Source organism: Ranitomeya imitator, chromosome 8 (assembly GCF_032444005.1).
Source record: "Ranitomeya imitator isolate aRanImi1 chromosome 8, aRanImi1.pri, whole genome shotgun sequence".
Taxonomy (NCBI): domain Eukaryota; kingdom Metazoa; phylum Chordata; class Amphibia; order Anura; family Dendrobatidae; genus Ranitomeya; species Ranitomeya imitator.
In genome coordinates, this window is record NC_091289.1 from 49,643,094 (window position 1) to 49,669,748 (window position 26,655).

At 42.9% G+C, this 26,655-nt stretch overlaps 1 protein-coding gene across 3 annotated transcripts in view; it reads right to left on the minus strand.

Annotated features, from left to right (window-relative positions):
• Positions 1 to 3,334: 3,334 nt before the first annotated feature.
• SGSM3 (small G protein signaling modulator 3) overlaps positions 3,335 to 26,655 on the minus strand; it is a 65,180-nt gene continuing 41,859 nt past the window's right edge. For all 3 annotated transcript variants that reach the window (XM_069736893.1, XM_069736895.1, XM_069736894.1), the window contains exons 10-22: positions 25,039 to 25,266; positions 19,817 to 19,871; positions 19,035 to 19,162; positions 13,636 to 13,791; positions 13,485 to 13,539; positions 13,338 to 13,387; positions 12,773 to 12,925; positions 11,154 to 11,224; positions 10,461 to 10,509; positions 9,900 to 9,985; positions 9,615 to 9,737; positions 8,257 to 8,317; positions 3,335 to 6,277 (exon numbers count right to left, since the gene is read on the minus strand). In XM_069736893.1, the coding sequence (XP_069592994.1) occupies positions 6,194 to 6,277; positions 8,257 to 8,317; positions 9,615 to 9,737; positions 9,900 to 9,985; positions 10,461 to 10,509; positions 11,154 to 11,224; positions 12,773 to 12,925; positions 13,338 to 13,387; positions 13,485 to 13,539; positions 13,636 to 13,791; positions 19,035 to 19,162; positions 19,817 to 19,871; positions 25,039 to 25,266 (1,299 nt within the window). In that variant the 3' untranslated portion in view covers positions 3,335 to 6,193. The remainder of the gene's footprint in view (positions 6,278 to 8,256; positions 8,318 to 9,614; positions 9,738 to 9,899; positions 9,986 to 10,460; positions 10,510 to 11,153; positions 11,225 to 12,772; positions 12,926 to 13,337; positions 13,388 to 13,484; positions 13,540 to 13,635; positions 13,792 to 19,034; positions 19,163 to 19,816; positions 19,872 to 25,038; positions 25,267 to 26,655) is intronic.

Sequence of the window (26,655 nt, forward strand, 5' to 3'; positions counted from 1 at the left end):
GTAAGGGAACCCCGCAGATGGAGCATTCTCTGTTTCGCCTTACTGATGCATTTCTTCCCCTACGATAAAACATATGAGGGGGAAACACGTCACTGGGTGAACTTTCACGAAGATCACTTACCAGCGGCTGCCCAAAGAAAGATACCGGAATATGAGGGGGATTCTTCCTGGCTGATGCTCCACACCCGTCTGGAGGAGCTTTTGCGGCCAGATTCACTACTCCTTCTGTCACGTTCCTTCTCTTTGGGCTTCTGAGACACCTCTTCCAGCAGCTGAGGCTGCTGTTCATGCTCACTCTCCATGCTCACAATATGAGGCCAGAAGCAAGGAACCCAGATCTGGAGCTCTTCATATAACCCCTTCTCCGGTCAGCAGATGTGCCAAGCGCTCCTCTGATTTGTTGCTTGCCTCCCCCCAGGTGCAGGAGTTAGTCTCCGGGGTGATTGCAAGTGGCGTGCAATTGTCGGTGGGCGCCGCCATCTTGGATGCACCGCACATGCACGGGACCCCGAAAACCCGGAAGTGACTGCCAGCTCCACCCCCTACGTCACCCTGGCTTCCAGCGCTTCCTGTCAGCGCTCAGAGCAGCGTGGGACGCCCGGCTAACCCGCACCACACCGGGTGGCGCCACCAAATGTCGCCGCCACCGCAGACAGAGCCCCCAGCACATCATCCTACCGGAAGGAGGAGACCCAGGGGACATACTTACCTAGCGCTGGTCTCGGAGACAGGACACCACCGGCGACCGCTCCCTGCCGAAAATGTCACCGCCGTGCAGCCCTGCCAGGACCACCATGACATCTTCAGGATCTCCGCAGCGGCCGAGGTAGGAGAACCCCCCGCTACCTGAGTCGGCCGGCCTGGGATCCTTTTGTAAAATCTGTAGGATCCAGTCCCTTCAGGAACAGGAAACCAACTGATACGTGAGAGAGGTGCCGCCCTTTTGTATCTGTGGGTTTCCTGTTCCTAAGGGGCGGATCCCCTCTCTCGTGGTGCTGTCATGGGAGTCCGAATAAAAAATAATAAACCAACCATATACTCCCTGTCCGACAGTCTAATTAATAACGAGTGTCCCACGACAATCTTCCCTATAGAACAGTGACATTGGGTGATGTCACTGCTCTATAGGCCTTCCACAATGCACTGACAGTAGATAATGGCTCCTGCAGTGCATCACTGAATAGGTTACCTGAGTTCATCCTCTCGCTTTATGGCAATGCTGTGTGGGAATTTTGAGAGAATGAACTTAAGTGACCCCTCTCCCGGCAGCGGCGGAGGGATATATATAGCGGAGGATTACCCCCGCTGTCTGTTCATCGTGGGGCCCTTGTAGAGCACTGACATAGGCCGATGTCACTGTTCTACATGGGAGATCGTCGTGGTACACTCGTTATTAACTGGACTACAGCGGAAAGATAAGTATAGGTTGGTTTATTACCCTATGTTATTTTTATTACAGGAGAATAATGGTGCTTCGGGGACTAGGTGTTGGTAAGCATGTACTCTGTTATATGTTGTTATGTTGGTTTTTTTTTACTATTGAACACAGCCATTGTCTGATGGGACTACTTTCCCATCATCGGCAATGCCATCACTGTGAGCATTCATTGCACAGATTCACGCACACACACAGTCACCGCCCACACTGTAGCACACGAGCACATAGCTCCGAACACACTTCCCCCTCCCGATCTGCAGCGTTTCATCTGCAGCAAAATGGCAGATCTTTTTTACATCTGCGGGTTTGCTGCGGATGTGTCTGACACAATGGAAGTCAATGGGTGCAGAAACGCTGCAGATTCGCAAAAAGAATTGACTTCGTCCTTTTTTGAATCTGCTGTGTTTTCCGTGAGGATTTTTCCACACCATTAACACAGCTTTTTTTCCCATTGATTTACATTGTACTGTAAATCACTTGCGGTTCTGCAGCGTTTCTGAGCGGAAAAAAATGCTGCGGAACCGCAGGAGATCTGCAACGTGTGCACATACCCTTATAGATTGCAAAGGGTGAAATCTGCAGAAAACTTACAAGGGTTACAAAATCCACACCCCTGGTGAATTCTCATGCAGAATGTAGAAAATTGCAATCAGTGCAGAGAAAGTGGATGGCTTGCCCTGGAGAAGCTACTTACCCTTATGTCTCCTCTAGCAAATTTTACAATAGGGTTTACAATTTCCTCTAGGTATCTTTTTCTTTTTTTAGTCATCAACCAACCCAAAATTCATGAACGTAACATGTACATTAATGTAACATGATTTGTCACACCATGTAGGATGTTTTTCCAGTGGTGGACCTGGACTGAAGAAGGCCCCTATGCAAGAACATTATAAAGGCTCTTTCCAGTCCAATAACTTATCATAATGCACAATTCCACCTGCTTTAGAGGTGGCAGTGGCACCCTTACCTCTCGGACCCCTGGGTGTTTTTGCTGCTGCAGAGTTAAGGCTATGTTCACATTGCGTTAGTGGGTATCCGCTAACAGAATCCGTTACATAGCGCCACTAACGCAATGTAACGGATCCGCTAGCGCACCCATTGACAGCAATGTAACGCATCCCTAACGCACGCCATTTTTGGCATGCGTTAGCGATGTTCCGTTATTTTGTGACGGACCTCGAACGCTGTCTGCAGAGTTTTGGGTCCGTTCTCGCTAGCGTTCTCGAGCATCTGCGCTAGCACGATCGCTAAACGCGATCCCTTTTTGGACATTGCATTAACGCAGTCCGTTAGCGTATGCGCTAAATGGACTGCACTAACGCAATTTGAACCTAGCCTAAGTAGTGGCTCATTACAGCCTACGCTTGGCATTACACATGGTGGTCTTGGGACTAGGGTGCAGTCGTGCAACCATAAATGCCTGATTCATGAAGCTCCCACACTGCACAGATCTTATAATGATGTCACTGACAAAGACCGTTGGGACTACAAGTCCCAGCCTGACTGCAGGTTGTATGGTTGAGTATCATAGAGATCTATGATGCCATTAGAAAGGTTTCACAAGCCCATGAAACAAGGATCCTACTCGGATGTTAAGACCCGTCTCGAATGCCTGGTCTCCTAGCCTGAGCTAATTGCCGTGCCTATACGACGCAGATAGTTCAGGTCGGAAGAGTCAGATCTTCTGCTCTGAGCACAGTCCATGTTTAACAACATGCAATATTAGCCAATCAGAACAGGACATGCAGCGTAATAATGGTACGTTCACATGAGTGGTCCGATTTTCATCCAGAAATCAAAACAATAGGGTTTTCCACTTGTATGCCATCCATTATACATCAGCTACTACTGACACATGGAATATATGTCCTGGATGAGGAAGTCATAAATGGTATAGACACTGTATGGCAGGTTTATTTAGGCACTGTATTTCATTAAAACAGGAGTGGTTTTGAGAGCGAAAAAGTTGCCACACATGCTTCAATTTTCACATACAGAAGTAACCCCGTTTTTTTTCTATACTCGGATGCTAGGACATGGGTAGCACTTCCATTACATTCCTGTCTTAATTTTCGCAAATGAAGCCCAATGCAGTCATATTTTTTAGTTATACAGTTTTTAAAGAATAGCATTTCCACAAGCACCCGATATAAAAGGTGCATAAAATCAATGTCCATTTTGTATTTTGGGTTTGGAAGTCGGCTTTGGAGAATTAATATTCACAAATTACATTCACATATTTCAATAAGACCGCAGCATCTGGGAGTACAAGCGATGCCATATTTCAGTAGTATCAACCTGGTTTTCACGTTATTGAGACATTGTAGAGAACGTTCACAAAACTAAAATGATAGATTTGGGAATTTGGATCGGATTTTGTATTTTGAATATTTAAAAAAATAGAACTGACAAAATACTGCAACATTTGAGTTATTAATTTACAAAGGGTATTTAGCTCACAGCCAACCGGTCCTTTAATACGCACCCCAAAGTCATGGAAAGGATAAAGTTGCCTTCAAAGGAAACCTTTCAGCAGGGTCTTAGACCCCAAAGTATCGTCATCACACTAAAGGCCCTGTAATGATGATTGCTACCATATATTTACATTATAAACCCGTGGCTCCGTTGTCTTGTGTGATCCAATGTCGAATTTTTTTTGCAAATGAGCTCGTGAGTGTCGAGGCTTGACTTGCACTTATAGCTCTCCAGCCCTTTTCTCCTCTTGGCGTCGGCCAGTGATTGACAAGTCACTCTTTTCTGTGACTTGCTTTCCCCGCAACATCTTGCTCGGGGGCCGTAATTCTTGGGGGTAACACATGCAAGGTAACACCCGGATGATGTTGCGAGAGAGTTGGAATACCCATATGCGCAAGTGCTGCCCCCAGGAGTGATGGCGCCTGCACAAAATGTCTGGCTTGCAAGCAAGTGACAAAGACTGACTTATTGTGCAGGCGCCAGAAGAGGCGGAGGTCGGCGAAACCAGAGAGCTTTGTGAGCTCATTTGCCTAAGAATTCCCCAATGGTGGTTGTCCTCCTTCTGGGTGGTGGTGCTGAATAAAGTGGGACTGGCATATGGTTGCACTGTGCCGCGTCATCCCCTGGTATGTGTTTTGGGCTATGTTGAGGAGATCATAACTGATAAGATGTATAAAGTGGTTATTGCCAGACTGTTATTTATCGCGCGAAAGTTGATTGCCAAATTCTGGATTAGAGAAGAGCCACCAACAAGGAGAGACTTTATGAAGCAAGTGGACCATATTATTGCTTTGGAGAGGAGTATCTACGTTAGGAGGAGCAAGGCGGACCTTTTTGACAGGCTGTGGAACCCGTGGCTTGAATCAATGTGATTTAAAAGACCTTTTGATCCATTGGGAGGTTTATTGACAAATCATCTTCCTTTTCTTGTACTTTTATATATGACAAAGTAGGGGGGGTCGACTCTTGACAGGTCTCTAGAGGGGGGGGGGGGGGGGAAGGGGGTTGGAGTTTGGTTTGGGACTAAATATGTTTTCCTTTTTAAAAAAAAAAAAAAGTATTGTACACTGGCATATTGCTGATAACAAAGTATTCCTTTTATTGTTTATGTGCAATATTTATGGTTTAATAAAAAATATCTGATTTAAAAAAAAAAAGAATTCCCCAATGGTACAAGACAATGGTGACATGGATCTTTAGGTATGGAAGTAATCATCGTTACAGGTACTTTACTGTTATGACGTCACTTTGGGTTCTAACAAGCTGCCGACATGGTCCATTTAACACTTTCATGTAATACAATTCATTGAGAGTCACAATCTCGTGTTATTTAGGTCAAATTCAGACATGGTCCAAGTGCGCATCATCATTTCCAAACTAAGATGAGGCTGTTGAGTTCAGATCAGAAGAACCGCGGTCAGTCCAGAAATAAGTGGCCCCTACTTGGGCCATGATATATGGAGGCATGAATTCTGCCTTATTCATAAAGCTAGGGCCCAGATCTTATACGTTGAAGAAAGTTTTCCTACATTGTACCCCTCAGATTCACAGAAGACAGGTGCAGTTTGGATCCCCAGACCTCCATATATCATTCTCGTCACTAAGCAGCCTAAGCATGAACGTACATATTCCACAGCAGCATTTGGGCTCTCAAGAAAGTTAGCCGGTCACTACACCATCGCTTGTGTACCGAAGCATGAACAGAATTCTTTTGTCCAGTGGTTTAAGCAATCAGAAGGGGTCTGAAAATCCGCAGTGCAGCCGAGGGGCTGCAATATTTAGAACTTTTTTTCTTTAAAGGTTTTAAATTTTTCTGAAACGTGTTGTGTTTCAGTAGTGAAAGGAAAATGAGAAGAGGTAGGAAATGTGTTGACAAAAGAAAAATCTACATATCTGTTTCAAAATATACACTCGTATATATATTTCTCTATATTTTATATGTACACAGCTATAGACTCTCAGGAGTTTGAACCATCCACCACATCAAAACAGACACAATTGGACTTGTCACAGGGATGAGATGACAAGACTGGTCTGGTGCAGGCTAGTTCTGAAATGTGGCACAATGTCATCCCAGGTTTTCTGGCCAATGCTCAGTTCCTCCAGCGCCACTATGGTACATTCGAGGTTGAGGTCACATCCAGAGATCTTATATAGTAACAAGAGATTTTTGAAGAGAGTTCTTGGCAGTAGAGCAGTAATAGAAAAAGTGCATTGCTGGAGCAAAGTTCTGTAAGACTCCATAGGGTCAGACACTTGTTGAGCGTGAGAAGATGAACGTCACCCATCAATATCCCAGCTGAAGAGGTGATGTTTAACCAACATGTCTTGTACCCCTTCCTTCAATGGCTTCTTCTCCTTGTCCTGCAATATGGTAAATATGAGAAATTAAATGAGTATTACGATTTTATTAGGTTCTAGGGATGATTGAATATTTTGTGTAGTGTAGAAGAAAGGATAAAAGTGGGGAATGTGCTCTGGAAGCAGTGCTTTAGATAACTGTATTATTTTATGCAGAGACAAGTCCTGGCTGAAAGGAGTGATGGTGGTTATGCGCTGGATTAAAAACACAAAGATGAAAGACTTCAGCTAGAGTCATCACTGGCGAGTCAGTGTGTTACCTGTACACTGACACTATACACTGTATACTGAGCTCCTGTGTATAATTTCATTGGTGATCACTTTATTACCTGTACACTATACGCAGAGCTCCTTTATATAATGTCACTGGGGACCACTGTATTACCTGTACACTGACACTACGTACAGAGCTTCGGTGTATAATGTCACTAGTGATCACTATTACCTGTTCACTATATACAGAGCTCCTGTGTATAATGTCACTGGTGATCCCTGTATTACATGTACACTGACACTATATACAGAGCTTCTGTGTATAATGTCACCAGTGATCACTGTATTACCTTTACACTATATACAGAGCTCCTGTGTATAATGTCACCAGTGATCACTGTATTACCTTTATACTATACACTATATGCAGACCTCCTGTGTATAATGTCACTGGGGATCACTGTATTACCTGAACACTGACACTATATACAGAGCTCCTGTGTATAATGTCACTAGTGATCACTGTGTCACTAGTGATCACTTTTTACCTGTACACTATATACAGAGCTCCTGTGTATAATGTCACTGGTGATCTCTGTATTACCTGTACACTGACACTATAAAAAGAGCTCCTGGGTATAATGGCACCAGTGATCACTGTATTATCTGTACATAGAAACTGCATTCTAAGTACAGATCTCCAGTGTTTAATGGCACTCATGGTGATTTTTTTTTTTTTTAAATTAATGATCAGTATTGTACTCTTCAGTCACAATGTGGTGGTAATATTTTGTCCGGCCATGGTGTGGCGGTATTTTGCTCCTTGTATGTTATTATTTGGTCACTATGTGGTGGTAATATGTGGTCTGGTCATGGTGTGGTGGTATTTGTTCCTTGTATGTGCTATTATTCGTTCACTGTGTGGTGGTAATATGTGGTCTGGTCATGTTGTGTTGGTATTTGTTCCTTGTATGTAGTTGGTCACCATGTGGTGGTAAGTGTTCTGGACGTGGTGCGGTGGTATTTGTCCCTTGTATGTGATATTGTTCAGTCACTGTGATGGTAATATGTGATCTGGACATGGTGTGGTGGTATCTGTTCCTTGTAGATGGTATTATATGTCACTATGTGGTGACAATCTGGTGTATGGTCATGGTATTGTGGTATTTGTCCCTTGTATGTGGTATTATTGGTCATTTTAAAAACTGAAAAATAAATAAAAATATATCTAAATTGTATTGCATATTTTAACAAATGTTTAATAGGTTAGTGTAGAGTAGGGCCCGGCCAAAAGAGCCTACCTTGTCGTCGTGGCAGATTAGAAAAATATTTTGGCCAAAACAAAAGCTGCTGGCTATGTGTTTGATCTGGTGATGGGAACTGTTAATGTGTGATTGGTGAGAAGTGGAGTTTTTCCAAGAGAGAGCGGTAGGACTGTGGACAGTTTGAGGGGTGAAGGCTGGGCTGGGGTGGAGCCTGGGCGGAGTCTCAAAAGGGCCCCGAACATTTTGCCAGTATGGGGCCCCGAAATTCCAAGTGGCAGCCCTGCTGCCGAGAGGGACTTTTGTTGGGTAACTATGTTACAATACGGTAGGGACTGTTGTGATTGGGTGCCTCAGGGAGCCAAAAAACCTTGTAGAGATGGTTTTTTTCTTTGAAACGTGGCCAAGCACTTAAGATTTATTCGCTCTTGCAGGGTAATTTTTAGAATGAGATTAGTAATGTTCGCAGACTATGGTCATTCCCCTGAAAGAGCCTAGAAGATTTACCTCTTTTTTCACAGGTAATTCCCAGTCTGGGGACAAACTGAAGGCAAACTTTGAAAGGACCCTGCAAAAATAAGAAAAAAAGGTTTGTTTTTTTTTTTTCCAATAACAAAGCACCTAATAGAGAACACAGCCTGTACCTGAAAACACCCATAACAACCTCCTCTTCCCTTTACAAAGTTAGGGTTAAAGGGAATCTGTCAGTAGGATCTACCCCCTCAGTCGTCTATATAGGCAGGTAGGTCATAGGAAGCTGAAAAAAATGATACCTTGATATCTGCGATCTGATGTATTTTGCCAGAGAAATCCACGTTTATCTTAATATCTAATTGAACTGTTAAGATCTATGGGCCGGACATAGATCTCCCTGAGAATCTGCATCCAGATATTATTTAACATGAAAGGGGGGTATTAACAGTGTGAGACATGTAATGACCGACCCTTTATCTCCATATCTCACACAAAAGTAACGCCCCTTAAAATAATCTCTGGAGGCAGATTCTCAGGAAGATCTATGTCCGGCCCATAGATCTTAACAGCTCATTTACATATTAAGATAAACATGGACATCTCTAATCTCAAATTGCAGATATCAAGGTATCAATTTATTCACCCAGGTCAACATCTGCAAAGAGTTTGTATGTTCTCTCCGTGTTTGCGTGGGTTTCCTCCGGGTTCTCCGGTTTCCTCCCACATTCCAAAGACATACAGATAGGGATTCTAGATTGTGAGCCCTATCGGGGACAGTGATGATAATGTGTGTAACCTGTAAAGCGCTGCGGAATATGTTAGCGCTATATAAAAATAAAGATTATTATTATTAAAGATTATTATTCAATCTTCTAAGACCTATATGCCGCCCATATAGATGTCATAGGAGGGTTGATCCCATTACTGAGATAGGAGATGACAGCGGGTGCACTGAAAGTTCTATGGAGAAAGGAGGAGAAGCTGGAAGCAGACACAGATATTCTGTTACATTTCTCCATGGAACTTTCTGAGCATCAACTGTCACCTCCTAGCTCAGTAATGGAAATATCTATACTGACTGAAGACAGATTTTACCCGAGAACAGAAATTTTTGAGAAAGAATGATCCGTACAAGAGGGGAAAATGAAGATTACTCGTTGAAGGATCTTCATCCATTACAAAGCATATAAAACTAGAAAAAGGAGGACACAATCCATCAATTTTCATGCGCATTAATTTTCCCTGGAGGAGGCCGCCAGCTCCAGGGTAATTGAACATTGGCTGCAGGATCCCCTATAGATTACAGTGGATCACTGAGGATCAGTTTACCAATAGGGCAGCCTGCTAATAAAATAGATGTTCCTTTAAACAGTAAAAAGCCCTGCTCTCACCTTAGTTCACACTTTATTTGGACCCAACCTGGGCTCCTCAGGAAAGACCACGGCTGGTACCACTTCTCAACCGTCTGCAGGCTGGAGCAGAGCACTTCAAGCCACAAATGGATGACCTGCTCACTGTGATCAGCAAACAGTATGAAGCAAAAAAAAAAGAAAAAGAAAAAAAAGAAAATGCTAACAGGTTTTTTTTTCTTTTTTTAAAGCCAATACTGAATAAAACATGCAAATATGAGTATTTAGCTACCGATATTTATAATGGTGGCCGTCCAGCTGACTTACTTGAGGCCAATGCAAATAAGTGAACGGAGCTTGACGTCCATCTGCGTGTGAGCAGCGTCATGGCTTACATTCACAGACTGTACTCCCTGGGGGCAAAAAGCTCATTTTTATCTTCTATGTTAGAAACGGTTATGTAGAAATAATTAAAAAAAATATATAGTTAAACTATAAAAAAAAAAAAAAAAAAAATCATAAATGACAACATGCACATTTCCCATCTTTGCAATGTTTCTGAATGCTGTGACCCAGCGAACATGCCCAATGTTGTTAGAATACTTATATTGGTGTTGTATAAAACCAACAGAAACCACACAATATGCTCACAACCAGTACAACGGTATGTCATACAAATGTACAGCATGCATTTGTTGCAGAAAAAGAATAAATATCATGCACATACACTATTGTGGTGGCTGCCTGCAAAGAAAGTCTATGTCACAATTTCCCACTCCTTATAATTCACCGCCCTTATATTTCCAAGACTTTCCGGTGACAGGACATCATGTCTTGTCCCTTTAATAACATTATACCAATGACCTTGAAGGAGTAAAAATCACTTACCCTGTACAATAGCTCTTCTGGAGTTAACACTTTGCCATCTTCATCTAACCTGTAAAACAAACCACAGAAAATTAGCTACTGTAACTGTTTTTTTTAAAAGGTTATTCCTATAATTGCATTATTTATTTTTTTGTTCCAAAGCACAGTATCTGCACGACTATTGTCAATATACAATACAAGCCCAACATAATTCTTGCTTTTGTATCTTATTCATCACTATTTGCCACTTTGTGCATCCCACTACACATAGCTGTATAGGCGATCCTATTACCTGCTAAAACTACATTTCCAGCAGCACCTCGCTTCCACACAGTGCTGCAGGCCCTTCTCTCTGCTCTCCTGTGCATAACCCTATAAAGTCATTTTCGATTTTGATCGCTTTGCTCCATCTTTTACTTCTGATCTTGTGAAATCCCATATAATATTGATGATCGGCTATAGATTTTCAGACTTTTTAGATGAGCAAATGTCAGATAAAGGAATTCTACTGTAATTTTTCTCATACAGAAATCAAACCATCAAGTACTCCAAAAGGGCATCACTGAAAAAGTCAACTCAATCTGCTAAAGACAAGCAGTCACAGCTCCCAGAAGGCAAGGATGAAAATTTTAACTACTGTGTCCTGAAGGCAAGAATTGGTTACTTTCTTATATGGTTCTAATAGAGGAAATATTGCAGTCTTGATCATATTACCTGTAGGTTTTGCAGAGAACAAGGCGTGAATATACTGAATCAAAGTCTCTCTCCACTTCCCGACTGGCAGCCTTCAAGAAAAGAATGATGAAGACACTAATAAACACCAATTAGTAATTCCAATGGTGTTAAAATAAAGAAGGTTAAAATGCACAAAGACTTTATATTACTATGTAAATGACTATTATCAATAACCAATCTTCAGGATAGGTCGGCAGTATCGGATTGGTGCGGGTCCAACTTCCGTCAACCCCACCGATTAGTTGGTTGAAGGTACTATGGTGCACTGGAGGTGGCACTGCTTCATACATTGTGTAGTGGTCGTGATTTGTACTAAATGATCTCTCCTATTCACTTCTATGGGAGAGAAATGATAAGTTCCCTTTATTATAGATGACCTGACAGCTGCCCTAGCCCCCCTAAACCATCACCCTATATTGTACCCTTTCCCTACATTCTAATAAGCCCTTTTGTGTTGCTCTACAAAAGCTAAATAAAAGGTACAAAGATTACAAAAGTAATCCTCCCTCAAATCAAATTATCACTCCCTTGTAATGGTGATTGACATGATTTGCAAGAGCGACATCACCACCAGCTCCTTGCACATCTCGCACATGCTCACGATGTTCTGACTCTTTGGGAAGTCGTGTTTTTCTGGCTTTGTCAGTGAACTACACGTCCAAAATGGAGGCGGTGATTCTGAAATTGGTCAGCCACGAGATAAAGAGTCAACGATGATGTTTCTCTTCAGAGGGGAGAGCTTACAAAATGATGGGATCAGTGAGAGGAAATTACCTCCCACCACCCACTGACTTACATAGGGTGAGCGCAGAGTTTCTAGTTAATTTTACATTTATTTACTGATCACCAAGCAACAAAAAGCAGCTTATTAGAATGTATGAAAAGGGTGCAATACACTAATGGTGGAGGTGTAGGGGGCTAGGGCAGCATTCAGGTTTCATTTAAAATCCCAGAAAACCCTTTTAATGCACATCCATAGTGTAGATTAAGAAATGTACCCGGTAAGTCTGCGGTGAATATATATGAAACACTATTTCCTCATTGTACCATATTGCATTAAAAAAAAACGGTCACCAGGTCAAAAGTGACCAGTGTTTCACTTATTTTATTCTTGTTGCTTTCCTGAGTATTCTGATCTCTATAAATTTTTAGATCCGCCATACCGTTCCAGAAATACAGGCCTTTTTATTTAGTGCACCTTTCTATATTCTTTTCCAAGAAGGTGTGGCTCACAGGGGAGGAGTGTAGAGCATTCTAAAGACACGCCCCAGAGGATCCTGGGAGCTACACCGCCTTGAAAAGACCATAATAACTATCACCAAAGATAAAGCGTTCATATCTTGGATTTATAAATAAAAAGGAATACTCAAGGGGGAAGAAGGAATAAATTAAATCAAAAACTGGACACTTTAGACTTGGTGAAAGGTCCTCTTTCAATGGCTTCCAAAGAACATATACAAGAAGATTAACATTAAACTTTGCATTGCAAATAATAATAATAATAATAATAAAAAGACTAACGAGTGCCCTGGCAGTGTTTCCTTCTTGTTACTCATAACTGCAATATATGTACTACAGATTGTGTGAGAACCGCTTACCTCCTCAATAAAAAGCCAAGGATGACAGGGACCTCCTAACAGAGATGGTTTCTTCAGTCCATGCTCAAATATTGCCTTAATACTAGGACATAGAGTTCCTCGAACCAAGTCAGTGATCCCCTCTGTGACCGAGTCATCACCAGCAATAGAATACTGTGTCAGAACAAAAATATATATATAAGAAACAAATGACTCCGTGAACAGTCCTTCTACTAGGGGCGTAGAGTATTACTGCAGAGTGATATACTGTTAATTAACTTTAAAGGGAACCTGTCAGCAGATTTTGCCGCTATAAGATGTGGCCACTGCCTTATTGTTCTGAACACATTCCTTATGCAATGAATACAAATTTTCAACTGGAATATTTCATTCAGAGATATCTATTTTAGTATTCCCTTTATTTTTTTTTGAGCAGTGTATATGGGTGGTCCAGAAACCATTAAGATGTTATGTTACAGGCAGTACAATATGACTGCACTCTATCCTGTCCATCTATATTATTTTTTTTATACATACATTCATTTTTGACTCCATTCTGGCTGCTATCAGGATGCAGTGCACTAACCTCTTTACTCCTTTCGTCAAGAATCTCAACAAACTTTGCCGGGAACCAGCCTAAAAGATTTTGTTAATAAAAAAAAAAAAACCCACACAGGTAAGATGATGAACATTATTAATCAGAAAGTCATTATTTGCTTTGACGTACGCTTACCTCGGAGTCCATTTAATTCTCCAACCCAACAGTGTTCATCTTTCTGGGAAATTATCTAAAATAATAATTAAATTAATGCAATCACTGACTTTATTCTTGTTACTTGTAAACCCCCTATACATGCGCCCCTTCATCTGCCCAATTGTTATACCGTGATGATGTCATTCTTGCGAAAGCCAAGCTCGTCATCATCGTGACGCTCGAAGTCTAGGAGAGCCTTTGCTCTACGGCGCCTGCTTCGTGAGCACGACACGTAATTCTCGTGGTCCCTCTGGTGGCTCTCCATGCTGTAATCGGGTGTCAGGTCCTAAAATGATAGGGGCCGATTAGTGATGACGACTTGTACATCTGACATTCATGGTGCATTATATTCTGTTCTTTTTACCATATTTGTATAGTAGTGTAGTAGTAATGAGTCTCAGCAACAGCGGGGGTCCCACAGGTTATCATATGGCCAGAACTTGTCTAATTCACGGATCTCATAAACATACATAACCAAGAAAGAATATAATATCTAAAGGGCCCGAACAAGAGAAAATAATTCATTATTGCTGGATTTTTCCCTTTGGGGCCATTTGAAGGTCTGGGTGTACATTAACAAGCCACGAACAACACAGGCACTCCGAGAAAACATAAAGGCTATGACCCCAGACCTCCTGCGGAATACATCCTACAATATGCTACCAGGCATGCTTGCATGTGAACAGTGGACATTTTCAACACCTGCTTTAAAACAACAGTTTCTCATGAACCAAGGTAAGTACAGCCCAAATTTCAGTACGCTCGCCCGTCTCTTTTAGAAGTTACAGCAATTTTTGCAGGTAAAGTAGCGAGTGAATCACCCTGAATATTGCCGACACTCTTCTACAGTCTGTAATATACTCTAGAGCTGCATTCAGTATTCTACAAGCCTCAGAGTGGAAATCTCTCAGCAGTCCTTGATGTTGTGTTGCTTGAACAGATCACTGCAGTGGATTTCATTTTATGGGAAGTATTGTCTTTCCACCAGGCCCTGTACAGCTATACAAGTCAACGTTCTCACTGCATTACGGCGGATCACCTAGGGCAGAGGTGTCAAACTGCATTCCTCGAGGGCCGCAAACAGGTCATGTTTTCAGGATTTCCTTGTATTGCACAGGTGATAATTTAATCACCTGCACAGAATGATTCCAGCACCTTGTGCAATACAAGGAAATCCTGAAAACATGACCTGTTTGCGGCCCTCGAGGAATGCAGTTTGACACCTCTGACCTAGGGGGATTATTCCAAGAATCAAATCCAAAGAATAGTGAATAACTTGCTGATTACTGAGAGTTCGCAAACTAATCAATAAGTCAACCCTATCAGTTAACAGTAAGTTACTATGGATAAAGCATAATTTAAGATTTTGGGAATAACCCTTTAAGCGGTTAGGTCTGCGCATAATAACTAGCGTGTGAGAATTAAACTATGCATAAAACTCAAAATTTGGTTGAAATATTAACATAAAAAGAAAATCTCTCACCAATTCTGTCCTCTTTGTAATCTCCGAGAAATATCAATCCTGGATAATCCCTCCTAAATTGTATTAAAGGGAACCTGTCACCCCCAAAATCGAAGGTGAGCTAAGCCCACCAGCATCAGGGGCTTATCTACAGCATTCTGTAGCACACCTTCGACTTTGGCTTAGCTCACCTTTGATTTTGGGGGTGACAGGTTCCCTTTAATAAATTGACAACTGGGTGTTATTAGTTGGAGGTGTGACCATGCATTGGCTGACACTGTCCAATCAGACCTTCCAATGACAAAAGGTGTGGGGGACACAACCCTTTCATGGAATGGTAACGCCCGATCGCTGATTTTAGTCCTAATTATTAGAGTTCCTGCACTTTTACAAATCTTTTGACAACACAGAGACATGTCAGAAGTTTTGTTTAGTAGGGATCTGCTACCAATCGGTGCAGGGAAGGAGAAGAAGCACCAAGCCAGGTGCTGCTCTCCTTTGAAACTGAAGATGTAATTGATTGATAGACTATTGAATAAGTCGATCTTCTGTATCAGAGATGAATAGCACTTGGCGGGGTCCTTCTGCTGCTTCATGTTAGCAACTTATGTGTTTTCAGGAAACCAACAACCCACCCAATTAAGTAAAATAACAGAGGAACCGCAAAATGCAGGTGTTTTAAGAACATATGCTCCAGTAGTGTTATTTCATGGTGAATCTAAATACTTAGTAAAACAGACATGTTAAGAGTTGTACCAATGTAGGTTAAAAGAGGGTTTCCAAGATTATAGAACTAACGAGATAATTTTCTGAATGATAATGTCAGTAAAGCTCAGAGAAAGGGATTTTTGTGAACTCCCCGTAAAATCCTTTTCTCTGAGCCACTTATTGGGGGACACAGGACCGTGGGTCCCCCAATGTGGCGATGGAGAAACAATTTTTTTTTTAACATTGAATATCTTGTACAGGTGATCAGTTTAATGCTGCCGGAGCTTTCTGTATGTGAGATTACCATGTGTTATGATTCTTCTATCAAGCAGACATTGCCTTAATATACAGTGGGGCAAAAAAGTATTTAGTCAGTCAGCAATAGTGCAAGTTCCACCACTTAAAAAGATGAGAGGCGTCTGTAATTTACATCATAGGTAGACCTCAACTATGGGAGACAAACTGAGAAAAAAAAATCCAGAAAATCACATTGTCTGTTTTTTTAACATTTTATTTGCATATTATGGTGGAAAATAAGTATTTGGTCAGAAACAAACAATCAAGATTTCTGGCTCTCACAGACCTGTAACTTCCTCTTTAAGAGTCTCCTCTTTCCTCCACTCATTACCTGTAGTAATGGCACCTGTTTAAACTTGTTATCAGTATAAAAAGACACCTGTGCACACCCTCAAACAGTCTGACTCCAAACTCCACTATGGTGAAGACCAAAGAGCTGTCAAAGGACACCAGAAACAAAATTGTAGCCCTGCACCAGGCTGGGAAGACTGAATCTACAATAGCCAACCAGCTTGGAGTGAAGAAATCAACAGTGGGAGCAATAATTAGAAAATGGAAGACATACAAGACCACTGATAATCTCCCTCGATTTGGGGCTCCACGCAAAATCCCACCCCGTGGTGTCAGAATGATCACAAGAACGGTGAGCAAAAATCCCAGAACCACGCGGGGGGACCTAGTGAATGAACTGCAGAGAGCTGGGATCAATGTAACAAGGCCTACCATAAGTAACACACTACGCCACCATGGACTCAGATCCTGCAGTGCCAGACATGTCCCACTGCTTAAGCCAGTACATGTTCGGGCCCGTCTGAAGTTTGCTAGAGAGCATTTGGATGATCCAGAGGAGTTTTGGGAGAATGTCCTATGGTCTGATGAAACCAAACTGGAACTGTTTGGTAGAAACACAACTTGTCGTGTTTGGAGGAAAAAGAATACTGAGTTGCATCCATCAAACACCATACCTACTGTAAAGCATGGTGGTGGAAACATCATGCTTTGGGGCTGTTTCTCTGCAAAGGGGCCAGGACGACTGATCCGGGTACATGAAAGAATGAATGGGGCCATGTATTGTGAGATTTTGAGTGCAAACCTCCTTCCATCAGCAAGGGCATTGAAGATGAAACGTGGCTGGGTCTTTCAACATGACAATGATCCAAAGCACACCGCCAGGGCAACGAAGGAGTGGCTTCGTAAGAAGCATTTCAAGGTCCTGGAGTGGCCTAGCCAGTCTCCAGATCTCAACCCTATAGAAAACCTTTGGAGGGAGTTGAAAGTCCGTGTTGCCAAGCGAAAAGCCAAAAACATCACTGCTCTAGAGGAGATCTGCATGGAGGAATGGGCCAACATACCAACAACAGTGTGTGGCAACCTTGTGAAGACTTACAGAAAACGTTTGACCTCTGTCATTGCCAACAAAGGATATATTACAAAGTATTGAGATGAAATTTTGTTTCTGACCAAATACTTATTTTCCACCATAATATGCAAATACAATGTTAAAAAAACAGACAATGTGATTTTCTGGATTTTTTTTTCTCAGTTTGTCTCCCATAGTTGAGGTCTACCTATGATGTAAATTACAGACGCCTCTCATCTTTTTAAGTGGTGGAACTTGCACTATTGCTGACTGACTAAATACTTTTTTGCCCCACTGTAGCTGGCTGGATGCCCTTCTAGTACAAGAGTTAATTAATGCAGTAATTTCTCATGATCTTCACACAGATCTGCTACTGAGAGACTGCTCTACAGCTCACTATATTGTGGACAATCCTGCTGCCCAGCATGAGAAACACAATACCATCACAGACAGGAAGAGTGAGGGGACAATGTAGATAACCACATGTTCAGTTATGGGATGCCACACAAGAAGGACATTAAAGGTACCGTCACATTTAGTGACGCTGCAGCGATCTAGACAACGATCCCGATCGCTGCAGCGTCGCTGTGTGGTCGCTGGAGAGCTGTCATACAGACAGCTCTCCAGTGACCAACTATGCGAAGTCCCCTGGTAACCAGGGTAACCATCGGGTTACTAAGCGCAGGGCCGCGCTTAGTAACCCGATGTTTACCCTGGTTACCAGTACTAATGTAAAAAAAAACACTACATACTTACATTCCGGTGTCTGTCCTCCGGCGCTGTGCTTCTCTGCACTGACTGTGAGCGCCAGCCGGAAAGCACAGCGGTGACGTCACCGCTGTGCTCTGCTTTCCGGCCGGCGCTTACACAGTGCAGAGAAGCAGAGCGCCGGAGGACAGACACCGGAATGTAAGTATGTAGTGTTTTTTTTTTTTTTTTTACGTTTACGCTGGTAACCAGGGTAAACATCGGGTTACTAAGCGCGGCCCTGCGCTTAGTAACCCGATGTTTACCCTGGTTACCAGCGAAGACATCGCTGAATCGGCGTCACACACGCCGATTCAGCGATGTCTGCGGGAGTCGAGCGATGAAATAAAGTTCTGGACTTTCTGCTCCGACCAACGATGGCACAGCAGGATCCTGATCGCTGCTGCCTGTCAAACTCAACGATATCGCTATGCAGGACGCTGCAACGTCACGGATCGCTAGCGATATCGTTCAGTGTGACGGTACCTTAACAGCATTGGCAAGTGACTGTATGAGAGGTTGGCATACACAGACGTTTCAGCTACCGGATGTAAACTATTTGCATACAATTTTAGAGTTCGGAAAACATTTTGTAATATATGTCATGAATGTGCTTTAAAAAAAATGAAATAGGGCATACTCATCAATGGATACCTTTCTACTCGTTCAGCCCGCTTCCCAATGTCCACTTTTGGCCTGGTTAGCTCATGATCGCTATGTGCCACTGATTAGCAGCAGTCTACACATGCCAATCAGACTGGATGAGAAGAGGAAACCTGAGGGGGACCCAGCGAGCAAGACGTAACAGAATCAAGGTCAGATCCATGTTTGTCTATGTACTATTTTTTATAGCACACTTGGGCTATACGTTAATTAAAAGGAAGGGGTGGGAAAACCCATTTAATAGAAAATTCTATGAATCTTATTGGCAAGAAGGCATGATAATTAGACTCACAATATTACAGTTTTTAGGGTCAGAGCATTGGAAGTGACGAGCGACTTGCAAGATGGCCTCTCTCAAATCTGCCACCAGTGCAGTCTGCTTGATATTCTTGGCTTTTAGGGCCTCAAAGTCATCGTCACCTGTGAAAAAAGTATATGGCTTATTGATACATTGAATCATCATACAACCTTAGCTGTGTTTCTTTTGACTGCAGCCTGCCCTGACACGTGCCTAGGACGAGCTGCCGATTGAATTATGTGACGGGGGAATTGGAGGACAATAATGCTATGTGCACACGTCAGGATTTCTGGCAGAAATTATCCTGCACAAAAACAGGACATTTCTGCCAGAAATCCGCATGCGTTTTTTTTTGCGTTTTTGATGCTTTTTTTGTATTTTTTCCAAATGCATAGAATAGCGTGAAAAACGTGAAAAAAACGCAAAATTAACGAACATGCTGCTTTTTTTTTTACCGCGATGATTTTTTTTCGCGGAAAAAAACGCATCATGTGCACAAAAATTGCAGAATGCATTCTAACTGATAGGATGCATGATGTATGCGTTTTTAATTATTTTTTATCGCGAAAAAACATGAAAAAAAAAAACGCAAAAAAACCTGAACGTGTGCACATACCATAAAAGCTCCATTTTAGAGACAGGGATGGAAATTCAGTGGGTATGGGAAAAATCATGGGAGGAGCTCCCAGTGGCAACTGGAGATCATGCAGATGGATAGACACCTAAAGATACTGGCTGCATGAATAATCTCAATTACATTTGATAAAAATACCTACCAAATAAAAGGGTTGTGATTCCAGACTTCCTGCGCTGACTTTGCCTTCTCATAATCTGAAGACATAAAGAAAGAAGTCATTATGTTCTGACCACTCTATAAAGCCATTGTATCAAATGCAGCCACCGACTACACATGGACCAGGCAGTCAATGATACTGCATGAGCAATCAGCGGAAGAAATACATTCCTGCCACAGCTGTATACAGCATACTGCAAGGAGAGGAATAACAAATGACCTCAGGGTAGCGCTGAACAATGTCATATAGTGTGTTACACAACCTGTGTGCAGCCAAGAACATAGAAGTATTGATCCCCAAGGTAACAAACGAGAGACTATAATAAACTGTTCATTAGCGATTTTACTAATGGGATATAAATAAAAAAAATAAATAAGTGGCCTCCAGGCTTTAGAAAACATATCACAAGGTGGTAGCAAAATGCCGTATTGCATGCCCTCGGCAATAAGGATATTGTACATGTAATTTACTTTTTTCAAGTCTCATTCTAAAATCATCGTCGATGAAGGGTCAGTGTAACAGGACAAACCTAAAAAAAAAGGTCTTTTTATTTATTGCTAATTTTTATGGCCTTTATAAGGGGGCATGTCTCACTGGTTACTAATGCAGAGTATCATAATGACACACCCCTGAGGATCCTGTGAGCCATGCCTCCTTGGAAAAGATGATAAAAATAAAAAATGAAAGGCCCATCAATATCTCTGGAACTGTATGGTAAATGTCAAAATAGCAACAACCGGAATAGCCATAAGATAAGAGCAGAATCTGGCTACTTCTCGCCTGGTAGCGGGTGCTCTTTAAATGATCAGGTGTTGTTCACAGGGTTGGCAACTCGCCTTTATATTTTTTCTAGACAGTTTATTAAAAAAAATCAGGGACTGACAAGATTTTTTTATGGACACATTGGAAAAACGGAATGAATAAACATGGTTTATAAGTGATCCATGTCTACAGCCCACAATTCTGATATTAACACATCAGCTGAATTCACTGTAAAATGATGATAATTACAGACAAAATAATCTGTATAAGTTTCTTACATTTTTTTTTAGTGGGCAGGACAAAAATGTGCCATCTTTTTCCGAACTGTCCTGAAATTTCTGGAAGGTTGGCAACCCAGATTGTCAATTTGAAACAACTATAGCACAGCGGTATTTCAGTTTCCACTGTCTAAGCGTTGGGACCCCCGACTTGCCACTGATAGAATAGCTCATATATCTTCATCAGAACCATGGGCGATCAATTATTACTCTCACGGACAATGAATGAAGCTGCAGCGTGAATGCACAATCTGTTGTTCAACTTCTCCTGGCCGAGGTCTAACAGCCAACGAAGAAAAAAGGGAATAAGTCCCCAATTCTGGAAATCGGTGGGACACCCAGAGAGCATACAAATATCACCTGTCCACTGGATAAGTGATACGTTTTGGAATCTGAAATTCACGTTTAAAAATGGACATTGCTTCCAATTTAGAGTAAGATTTTACAAATTAAAAACAACCGATTCCCCACACCACTTTTTATCCCCCACCCAACATTACAGTTGTCACCATGCATTATACAGTACAGACCAAACGTTTGGACACACCTTCTCATTTAAAGATTTTTCTGTATTTTCGTGACTATGAAAATTATACATTCACACTGAAGGCATCAAAACTATGAATTAACACACGTGGAATTATATACTTAACAAAAAAGTGTGAAACAACTGAAATTATGTCTTATATTCTAGGTTCTTCAAAGTAGCCACCTTTTGCTTTGATGACTGCTTTGCACACTCTTGGCATTCTCTTGATGAGCTTCAAGAGGTAGTCACCAGGAATGGTCTTCCAACAATCTTGAAGGAGTTCCCAGAGATGCTTAGCACTCGTTGGCCCTTTTGCCTTCACTCTGCGGTCCAGCTCACCCCAAACCATCTTAATTGGGTTCAGGTCTGGTGACTGTGGAGGCCAGGTCATCTGGCATAGCACCCCATCACTCTCCTTCTTGGTCAAATAGCCCTTTCATAGCCTGGAGGTGTTTGGGGTCATTGTCCTCTTGAAAAATAAATGATGGTCCAACTAAATGCAAACCGGATGGAATAGCATGCCGCTGCAAGATGCTGTGGTAGCCATGCTGGTTCAGTATGCCTTCAATTTTGAATAAATCCCCAACAGTGTCACCAGCAAAGCACCCCCACACCATTACACCTCCTCCATGCTTCACGGTGGGAACCAGGCATGTAGAGTCCATCCATTCACCTTTTCTGCGTTGCACAAAGACACAGTGGTTGGAACCAAAGACCTCAAATTTGAACTCATCAAACCAAAGCACAGATTTCCACTGATCTAATATCCATTCCTTGTGTTCTTTAGCCCAAACAAGTCTCTTCTGCTTGTTGCCTGTCCTTAGCAGTGGTTTCCTAGCAGCAATTTTACCATGAAGGCCTGCTGCACAAAGTCTCCTCTTAACAGTTGTTGTAGAGATGTGTCTGCTGCTAGAACTCTGTGTGGCATTGACCTGGTCTCTAATCTGAGCTGCTGATAACCTGCGATTTCTGAGGCTGGTGACTCGGATAAACTCATCCTCAGAAGCAGAGGTGACTCTTGGTCTTCCTTTCCTGGGGCGGTCCTCATTGAGCCAGTTTCTTTGTAGCGCTTGATGGTTTTTGCCACTGTACTTGCGGACACTTTCAAAGTTTTAACAATTTTTCGAACTGACTGACCTTCATTTCTTAAAGTAATGATGGCCACTCGTTTTTCTTTACTTAGAATTTGTATTATGGCAAAAAAAGCAGCTAACAGTCTATTCAGTAGGACTATCAGCTGTGTATCCACCAGACTTCTGCACAACACAACTGATCGTCCCAACCCCATTTATACGGCAAGAAACCTGACAGGGCACACCTGTGAAGTGAAAATCATTCCCGGTGAGTACCTATTGAAGCTCATCAAGAGAATGCCAAGAGTGTGCAAAGCAGTCATTAAAGCAAAAGGTGGCTACCTTGAAGAATCTAGAATATAAGACATATTTTCAGTTGTTTCACACTTTTTTTGTTAAGTACCGTATATACTCGAGTATAAGCCGACCCGAGTATAAGCCGACCCCCCTAATTTTGCCACAAAAAACTGGGAAAACTTATTGACTCGAGTATAAGCCTAGGGTAGAAAATGCAGCATTTACCGGTGAATTTCAAAAATAAAAATAGATGCTCCATACCGTTCATTATTGCCCCATAGATGCTCCATATACAACTGTGCTATATAGAATGCTCTGCACCGTTGATTATGGCCCCATAGATGCTCCTTATAATGCTGTGCCATATATGCTCTGCACCTTTGATTATGGCCCCATAGATGCTCCTTATAATGCTGTGCCATATATGCTCTGCACCTTTGATTATGGCCCCATAGATGCTCCTTATAATGCTGTGCCATATATGCTCTGCACCTTTGATTATGGCCCCATAGGTGCTCCTTATAATGCTGTGCCCCATATATGCTCTGCACCTTTATGGCCCCATAGGTGCTCCTTAGAATGCTGTGCCCCATATATGCTCTGCACCTTTATGGCCCCATAGGTGCTCCTTATAATGCTGTGCCCCATATATGCTCTGCACCTTTATGGCCCCATAGGTGCTCCTTATAATGCTGTGCCCCATATATGCTCTGCACCTTTATGGCCCCATAGGTGCTCCTTATAATGCTGTGCCCCATATATGCTCTGCACCTTTATGGCCCCATAGGTGCTCCTTATAATGCTGTGCCCCATATATGCTCTGCACCTTTATGGCCCCATAGGTGCTCCTTATAATGCTGTGCCCCATATATGCTCTGCACCTTTATGGCCCCATAGGTGCTCCTTATAATGCTGTGCCCCATATATGCTCTGCACCTTTATGGCCCCATAGGTGCTCCTTATAATGCTGTGCCCCATATATGCTCTGCACCTTTATGGCCCCATAGGTGCTCCTTATAATGCTGTGCCCCATATATGCTCTGCACCTTTATGGCCCCATAGGTGCTCCTTATAATGCTGTGCCCCATATATGCTCTGCACCTTTATGGCCCCATAGGTGCTCCTTATAATGCTGTGCCCCATTTATGCTCTGCACCTTTATGGCCCCATAGGTGCTCCTTATAATGCTGTGCCCCATATATGCTCTGCACCTTTATGGCCCCATAGGTGCTCCTTATAATGCTGTGCCCCATATATGCTCTGCACCTTTATGGCCCCATAGGTGCTCCTTATAATGCTGTGCCCCATTTATGCTCTGCACCTTTATGGCCCCATAGGTGCTCCTTATAATGCTGTGCCCCATATATGCTCTGCACCTTTATGGCCCCATAGGTGCTCCTTATAATGCTGTGCCCCATATATGCTCTGCACCTTTATGGCCCCATAGGTGCTCCTTAGAATGCTGCTGGTGCTGCCATAAAAAAAAAAAAAATCACATACTCACCTCTCTTCTCAGGACGCCGGCGCTTTCAATAATTACCTGCTCCTCTGCGGCTCCGTCTCCAGCACTGACGCTCAGCAGAGGGCGCGCACTGACTACGTCACAGCGCCCTCTAACCTGAGCGTCACTGCTAGAGGACGCTGCAGACGGAGCCGGAGCGAGGAGCAGGTAATTATAGCGCTGCGCTCCCCTTACCTGCTGCGGCGCGGTCCCTGCAGTCCCTGGCTTCTCCGGCGCTGCAGCTTCTTCCTGTAATTGAGCGGTCACATGGCACCGATCATTTACAGCAATGAATATGCGGCTCCTCCCCTATGGGGGTGGAGCTGCCTATTCATTTCTGTAATGAGCGGTGCCATGTGACCGCTCAGTGCAGGAAGAAGCTGCAGCGCCGGAGAAGCCAGGGACTGCAGGGACCGCGCTGGGAGCAGGTAAGTATAACTACACAGCCCCCGCTACCCCTCCCCTGCCGACACCCGGGTATATGACTCGAGTATAAGCCGAGAGGGGGACTTTCAGCCCAAAAAAATGGGCTGAAAATCTCGGCTTATACTCGAGTATATACGGTATATAATTCCATATGTGTTAATTCATAGTTTTGATGCCTTCAGTGTGAATGTACAATTTTTATAGTCATGAAAATACAGAAAAATCTTTAAATGAGAAGGTGTGTCCCAACTTTTTTTTCTGTACTGTACATTTTCCATCTAAACATTTCTATTCCACAAAACTTGCACTTACAATTTGCACGGCATCTCGCCACTCACCTTAGAGAGGTTGGTCACAGCCGCGGTGGAATTAATCAGCTGGCCCTGGTCTGCAATGAGATAAGCCAGGTGTTTGCGTCTCTGAGCCTCAATCATAACTTCCGTGAGAGTTCCTGCAATCATCATGGCTTCCCGCAGCAGAACATCTGCATCCTCAATATGGGTAGGAATGTCCGACAGAGTGTTAAAGATCGCAGCAGAGTTTTCAGACTGGATGAGCTCTTCCTCCTGAAGGCAGAAAAAAATAATTACATTACAGTATTTCTAGCTTGTACACTTACAGAGGAGACTATAACATGGCTATCAACTTAAGGAAGGTTGGTCTTCATTCTGCTCTTCATTCTGCAATCAATACAACAGCACAAATGACAAGTAATTATTATGAGAACATGGTGTTTTAAGGAGACCAGTAACCCGGTCAGAAGTGGCCAGTTTTTACTCTTATTTTATTTTTACTGCTCCTACTGTGGTTTTTTTTAGTCCGCCACACGGCTTCAAATAAGTATTTTTTCCTTTAATTTAGTGCAATTTTTTATGGTCTTCACAAGGGGCGTGGCTTACAGGTTTATAATGTAGAGTAACCAACAAGCCATGCCCCCAAAGATCTCAGTAAGCCATGACCTCCCCCTCCCTCCAAGGTTCCCGGAGAGACAACACCCCGCCCCCAAGGTTCCAAGTGAGCAACCACCCTCCCTCCAAGGTTTCCGGTGAGCCACCTGTTGTGAATTCTGTTGTCGGGCTCCCTCCTGTGGTCATGAATGGTACTTTGGCTGGTTCTGTCCATGGACTTCCTCTGGTGGGTGTTTCTGAGTTTCCTTCCTCAGGTGACTAGGTTAATTCGTTAGCTGGCTGCTCTATTTAACTCCACTTAGATCGTTGCTCCATGCCACCTGTCAATGTTCCAGTATTGGTCTAGTTCACTCCTGGATCGTTCTTGTGACCTGTCTTCCCAGCAGAAGCTAAGTTCCAGCTTGTATTTCTTTGGTTTACTATTTTTCTGTCCAGCTTGCTATTTTATTGTTGTCTTGCTTGCTGGAAGCTCTGGGAAGCAGAGGGAGCGCCTCCGCACCGTGAGTCGGTGCGGAGGGTTTTTTGCGCCCTCTGCGTGGTCTTTTTGTAGGTTTTTGTGCTGACCGCAAAGTAACCTTTCCTATCCTCGGTCTTTTCAGTTAGTCGGGCCTCACTTTGCTAAATCTATTTCATCTCTGTGTTTGTATTTTCATCTTTACTCACAGTCATTATATGTGGGGGGCTGCCTTTTCCTTTGGGGAATTTCTCTGAGGCAAGGTAGGCTTTATTTTTCTATCTTCAGGGCTAGCTAGTTCCTTAGGCTGTGCCGAGTTGCATAGGTAGCGTTAGGCGCAATCCACGGCTATTTCTAGTGTGTTTGATAGGATTAGGGATTGCGGTCAGCAGAGTTCCCACGTCCCAGAGCTCGTCCTTTATTATCAGTATCTATCAGGTCATTCCGTGTGCTCTTAACCACCAGGTCCATTATTGTCCTGACCACCAGGTCATAACAGCCACCACCCTCCCTCCAAGGTTTCCGGTGAGCCACCACCCTCCCTCCAAGGTTTCCGGTGAGCCACCACCCTCCCTCCAAGGTTCCTGGTGAGC